A 6,770-nucleotide genomic window follows, 5' to 3' on the forward strand; every position below is an offset into this window, starting at 1 on the left:
TTAAAATGTTATGTACGTTTTAAATTAATGGGAGAATTGACATGTACCTTGTATGTGGAGAGAGAAAGTCAATAAATGTGAGATTCCTTTCATTCCGTTCTATTATTTTCTTTTCTTTAAAACTAATCTCAACTCTTCAAATCTAAGACCATATGTAGTGGTTATGGTGAATAATGTCTCACCCTTGGGCGTTGTCCGTCACGTGTTATCCTAGTCAGCAAATGAGCGTTTTTCTAAAATGTGTTTCGTGGGTATGTGGGCATTATGTTAAAAGGGGTGTAAAGAATAAATAAATTAAAAAACCATGAAAAAAAGTGAGTGGCCAAAGGAAAAGGAGATAACTGTCATTGGCCAACCCAATTCTTCTCGGGCGTGAAAAATAAAACACCGCAACTCATTTTGACCAAAAAACGCCCACGGGGCGGAGGTGGTGGCGTGTTTGGGCGTGCTTTTATAAGAAAACGCCTCAAATTTCATCCACTACGGATGGTCTAAGATCAATGGATTAGAAATTTTCTTACCCTTCTTATTTATGTTGTCTTTGTATTTAATCCTAATCTCATTTTATAATAATACCCCACTACACATAATCTTAATACCACAATCAATTAGACCATAGGTAATCGTTAATGCCCACTAAGGGGCATTTTTCACCACATCATCATCATAATTCCCTTTTAAAAAAGGTGTAATGGTTAATGCCCATTTCATTTATTACTATCCATTATTTTTCTTCTCTTTGGGCATTATTATAGAAATGTCCCTCACTCTTCATGCCCCTATAATGCCCATGAGTAATGATGTAAGGGCATTCATTATCAAAATCTTTCATGCCCTTATAAAGCCCCATTACATATGTTCTTATGTTATATCTCCTACTTAAAACACCAAGGTTTTTTTTTTCAATATTTCATTCCTTCGACAAGAAGAATATATTTTTGGTTAATAAACAACCGATATCAATCAAATTACCAACCTTGGCCCACGGTCGTAATCACATTACGGTTCTACGGAATAATTTGACCAAAAGTTTCAAACTACAAGTTGGCACTTACCTTTTTTAATAATTTAATATATTCTTCTAAAAACTATTTTGATGATGGATATATATGGAATTACGCTCCGAAACATCATATCTTTAAAAAAAAATCATTTTTTTTCTTTAAAATATAAGTGGTTGATAAAAAAGACTAACATATTGTCTCATTTTCACAAAAATAAAAATAAATAAATAAATAAAACATCACTCAACATCAATCTAACTTTAATGTTTATATTTCAAAGTATCATTGTTTAAAATAATCACTAACATTTAATTAAAACTTTAGTTTTTGAAAGACAAAAGTGTTAGTTTTAAAAATAATATAATTAGTCAAACTTAAAAAAAAAGGTTTAATAACTTTAATATTAACCAAAAACTTATATAACATTTAATTTTCTAAGAAGTTATAAAGTGAAAAAACAATTACTTTTTATTTCTATAAGTCCAAAAATACATTATATTTGAAAAACTATTAGGCTTAATCCACAAAAAATAAAAAAAAATAAAAAATAAAGAAAAAGACATACACATGACCATCTGCAAGAATGTTGGTTCTTTTTCTTGAGATTTACCAAAGAATAACACATAAACAACTATTTTCCAATCAACTCCTATGGAACCCGACTTGACCCGACTCATAAAAATCAATTTCACATATCAAAATCAACATAAAATCACCAAAAAGAAAAAAAAAGGGGAATATTTTTCCAAAAATTAATTCTCTACTCTATTTTCATGCCGATTATTCGAGAGGTCTACGGCGTGACAGTTGCGGGTGAGTTTCGGGTCTCGGTTGGAGGTGTCTGACCGTCGGATCCCTTTGACGGGTCATCCGACGACTGTCTCAACCCGTCATCCGTTTCAGCCCGATTCATATCCTCCATCATCCTCACCACCTCCTGCATCGATGGTCGCTGATCTGGCACAGTCGATACACACGCCATTGCTATTTGTAACAATTGAACCATCTCCTCTTCAATATTTTGATACCTCATTAACTCCACATCAAAAACCTCAGCGGTCCATTCTTCGCGCACAACCGACTGCACCCACCGCGGCAAGTCGATCCCTTCCTCGCCCAACGAGGCTTGGTTTGGAGCTTTGCCGGTTAAAAGCTCCAATAGCAAAACCCCAAAGCTATACACGTCGGATTTGAATGTTACTTTTCGGGTCTCGAGTATTTCCGGGGCCCGGTAGCCCGTGACCCGATTGTTTGGCGAGCTTGACCCGCTAAAGAGCGTGTTGAGCCCAAAGTCTGACACGGCAGCATCTCTACCGGTGTCCTGTCGAAGGAGGATGTTGGATGATTTGATATTGCCGTGAACCACTTTTCCGGCTACATGTAAGTAGGCGATCCCTCTCGCGGCATTCAACGCGATCCTCATCCGATGGTCCCAATCGAGCGGCGTTCGACCCGAACCTCTACTTCCTGCAAAATAAACAGGTTTCACACAACTTATCAATGCATATACTACTTGTACCGTACAACTCATCAATGCATATGTAGGGTCCACAAAGTTATACAAGGGGAGAGTGAGAATGAAGGAAACCAAAGGACAGCAAAGGGCAAAAAAGGAAAAACATTCTCTTTATCATGATTGCAAGAAGTGGAAACCAATAAATATATGTGGAGGGAAACATGGGGGGCGTGTAGCAATTATTGTTTTTTAAAGGAACTTAAGTGTAACATTTACAACTCACATGTTGGTAGCCCACAAAGATATCATGCGCCAGGATGCGTATTTCACACCACATGTATGTATAATATATGCCTTTGTTAAAAAGCGAAAAAAAAAAAAAAGAAAAAACATGCTCCCGACAATCACGTACATTAGTACTTTAACACATTAAAATTTTCATAATATTAAATTAAACAAAAATAATAAATTAGCTTCCAACAGTACAAAATTAGGTGTACAATATCTTCAAATTTGGTAAATTAAATCAAAATTTTAAATACTCATCAATTAGAATGTGATTAAAAATTAAAAACTTAAAAATCAAGATCTTTATTTCTTTAGAGAGCACATGTAGAATGTCCTTATCTAAGCAAAATGTACAACTACTTATGCATGAGGTACATGTCTTTAAATTAGGTTGAAGCTAGATATTTATTACTTGCAATGAAGAACAAAAAGAGTGACAAAATTAATCATAACAGGTATGCAACACAAAAAGGCTCTCTTTCTTATTGCAAAATACAACCATTTAAAACATAGAGTACAAGTTCCTAACCATAAAAATGTAAAAAAAAAACATGGTTGCAGAACTCGCTAGGTGCTAGTCGGCCGGCGGGGTGAGGACTGACGATTAATCAGGATTAAACAGATCCGACTTTCTATGTATAATCTTAAGTTTTATACAAATATACACAAATTTTTATACGTAATTTTTTTAGGTAGACAAATTTTGACTGGTATCTGGCAGGTTTTGGCCGGAATATGTGATTTTTTCCGTTTCTTCTCTTCGATTAGGGCCAACTAACGATTAATAGACTAATTAACGAAAAATTAATCAGTAGAGGACCCACTAGCAATAGTTGCTTGAAGTACAAGTCTGTATAGCAATATAGCATAATTTGGCAGGCAATAGGCATTCACGGTTGTACATTAATCCTAGTGAAAAGTTGCTAAAAGGTATTCAACTTGTACACAATGCAGTAACACTTGTACCCTGCAACATATCCTAAATCTAAACTTTCTAACCCTAGAAAATGTAGATGACAATGATGTAAAAAGGATGAAGAAATTATTGTTATTATTACCATGAAGAAGAGCAGATAAGCTACCAGCAGGCATGAAATCAGAAACAAGCAATTTCTCATCCTTTGAATAATAAAAAGCTCTTAACGGAACCACATTTTCGTTCTTCATCTTCCCCAAAATCTCCATCTGTGCCTCAAACTCCTTCTTCGTCACCACCACATCTTTCAACCGCTTCACCACCACCGTCGTACCTTCCTCCAGCACCGCCTTGTACGACGTCCCTACGCTACCCTTACCTAACACCTCCGCAGATGCTCGCAACAAATCCTCCAAATCGAAGCTGTATATTCCTCCGTCGAAGAACACTAGCTTGTTTCTCTCACCTTCTGCTGACGCTCCGGTGACGTCATCCTTCGATGACGACGTTCCGGCTTCTGTAACCGCTCTGGTTGCTCCTCCGGCTGCTGGAGTTTGCACTGGTGGTTTTGGAGGCTGTTTCGCTTGTTGATTACGTTTTTTTCGTAGGCATAGTAACAGGATTAGTAACAGTAGAGCGAGGATTAACGCAGATCCGACTGCTATAGCGACGATTGCTCCGGTTGAGAGCTTTTTAGACTTTTTTCCGACTGGAGGCGATGAAATCGACGACGGAGACGGCGCCGGAGACGGAAAAAATGTATTGTTACACGGCGGAAGAGGATTTCCACACAGATTTATGTTACCGGAGAATGCAGATTCCGGAAATCTAGCTAACGATTTCGGAATTGAACCGTTGAGTTTATTATTCGCTAGGTTTAAATCGGATAAACTCGCTAGGTTTATACTCGGAAGCTGACCGGAAAAACTGTTGTTCTCTAACCTAAGTTCACTTAACCGTTTCAAATTGTTAACAGAAAACGGAATCTGACCGGAAAACTCATTACCTGAAAGATCTAACCGCTCTACGCCACTCATGTTCGTCACACTCGCCGGAAACTCACCGGAAAACTTATTATTCTGCAAATAAACACTCCGAATATTACCGAGATTCGCCAAATCATCAGGAATGTTACCGGAGAGGCCATTGGATCTGAGAGAGAGTACACGGAGTTTCGTCAGCGTTCCGATTGTCTTCGGCGGGATTTCTCCGACGAGCCTGGCTCCAGGGAGACGGAGGTAGATGACAGAGGAGTTGGTGGCGTCGCAGGTGACGCCGCGCCAGTTGCAAACGGAGTCCGATGGGTTCCATGAGTAGCGAGAGTCGTGTGGAAGCTTCGAGATGAAGGTTTGAAGCGCTTGCTTTTCCTGAGTCAGATCGGATGTGACTCGGTGGTGGTGAAGGGTAAAAATGGAAAAGAGAAATATTGTTGTGAACGGAGACATTGTGAGAAATGAGAAGTGGGAAATAAGAACTGAGAAATGTATGTGTTGTTATTATTTTGGAGGTTTCCGGCGACAAGCGGCCATGAGAGAGAGAGAGAGATATAGAGAGAGAATGTATGGTTTAGAGAGAGAGAAGAGAGTGATAAAAGACGAGAGGAGGAGTGAGGTGTGGGAATATAATATTTGTTAAAAAAAGAAAAAGGAAAAAGGAAAAGGGGAAAACAGTGTCGTTTTTGCTGGCAAGCAACGATTAAATATGAAAACGCTCCCTTTTATTATTATTATCTAGAAATCATGTTTATTTACACTTGTTTTACTTGGAGATTAATTTACCTTTAAGGAGGGATTAAATGTTGAAGGTTTAAATATGGGTTTAATGGTATTGTGGTAATGTTAATATGGGTGGAGATACAATAGAAAGTTTATTTGGCTAGAAAGACTAGAAAGTGATCTTAACCATCAATTTAGTTAATCAAGGGCTAAGATTAAATCAGGGAAATTGAAAGGAATAAAAGAGGCGTGTGAGTTTATTTAGGGGCATTTTAGTTAATCCAAGCCAATAGTTTCTCTCTCTTCCAATTCCCCCTTATTTTTTAAACGTTAATAACTCTTTCATACGACATTATTTTTTTATAAAAATTGCACCAAAAAAACGAGCGTTTTTTTTATCTTTAAAACGAGTATACTATTGCTATATTTAAAAAAAAAATTAAAACCCAGTTGCGTAAAACGCAATAGAAAAACCCCCAGTTACGTAAAACGCAATGAAAAAAAACCTAAAAAATGACATTTTTCTAAAACGCAATACACCAAAAACACAAAAAATGACTTATTTGTAAAACGCAATGGCCAGAAAACACAAAGAAATGTCTTATTTGTAAAACGCAATAGCCTAAAAACACAAAGAAATGTCTTATTTCTAAAACGCAATGGCCAGAAAACACTTAAAATGACTGTTTTCTAAAACGCAATAGACTGAAAAAGCATAAAAATGTGTTTTACCTGAAACGCAATAACTAAAAACACTTCAAAAATGTGTTTTACCTAAAACCCAATAACTAAAAACACTTCAAAAATGTGTTTATCTAAAACGCAATAGCCAAAAAACACATAAAAATGTCTTATTTCTAAAACGCAGTGACCTAAAAACACAAAAGAAAGTGTATTTTTTTAAAACGCAATGGACTGAAAACAAATAAAAACGTGTTTACCTAAAACGCAATGAACTAAAAACACTTCAAAAATGTGTTTTTTTCGAAAACGCAATGGCCAGAAAACACATAAAACTCTCTTATTTCTAAAACGCAATGGACACAAGCTGATCTGTCTGTGAATCCGTCTGAACCAGAGAGCAGCAAATCAAAAAACTGTCTACGAATTACTATCTTCGAAATGAGGCAATTTCTGGAAAATTAAATTTCTGATGCATTTTTATTAAAGCAATTTAATAAAAAAAAATTCCGAGCTCAACCCCAGCCAGGGGCTCTGCCCCTTGGACCCCCGCCAAGATCGTAAAACGCAATGAATAAATCAAAAACCCAAATAATAAAAATGAAATTAAAGAATTTCTTAGATGGATCGAAGTCGGTTTCTTCGACGATTGACGAAATTTGAATGATTGAAACACTTATCAGAGATCGAATCGAACAAATCGAGTGATT

General features: G+C 36.6%; 1 protein-coding gene across 1 annotated transcript; it reads right to left on the bottom strand.

Moving 5' to 3' along the window:
* Positions 1 to 1,537: 1,537 nt before the first annotated feature.
* Positions 1,538 to 5,264, bottom strand: LOC110886796 (probable inactive receptor kinase At2g26730). The gene is made up of 2 exons (XM_022134641.2): positions 3,807 to 5,264; positions 1,538 to 2,471 (listed from the first exon to the last, which is right to left on the bottom strand). The coding sequence occupies exons 1-2, from the start codon at positions 5,107 to 5,109 to the stop codon at positions 1,798 to 1,800; spliced, it is 1,977 nt and encodes a 658-aa protein (XP_021990333.1). The 5' UTR covers positions 5,110 to 5,264; the 3' UTR covers positions 1,538 to 1,797.
* Positions 5,265 to 6,770: the final 1,506 nt, after the last annotated feature.

This window comes from Helianthus annuus, chromosome 10 (genome assembly GCF_002127325.2).
Source record: "Helianthus annuus cultivar XRQ/B chromosome 10, HanXRQr2.0-SUNRISE, whole genome shotgun sequence".
Lineage (NCBI taxonomy): Eukaryota > Viridiplantae > Streptophyta > Magnoliopsida > Asterales > Asteraceae > Helianthus > Helianthus annuus.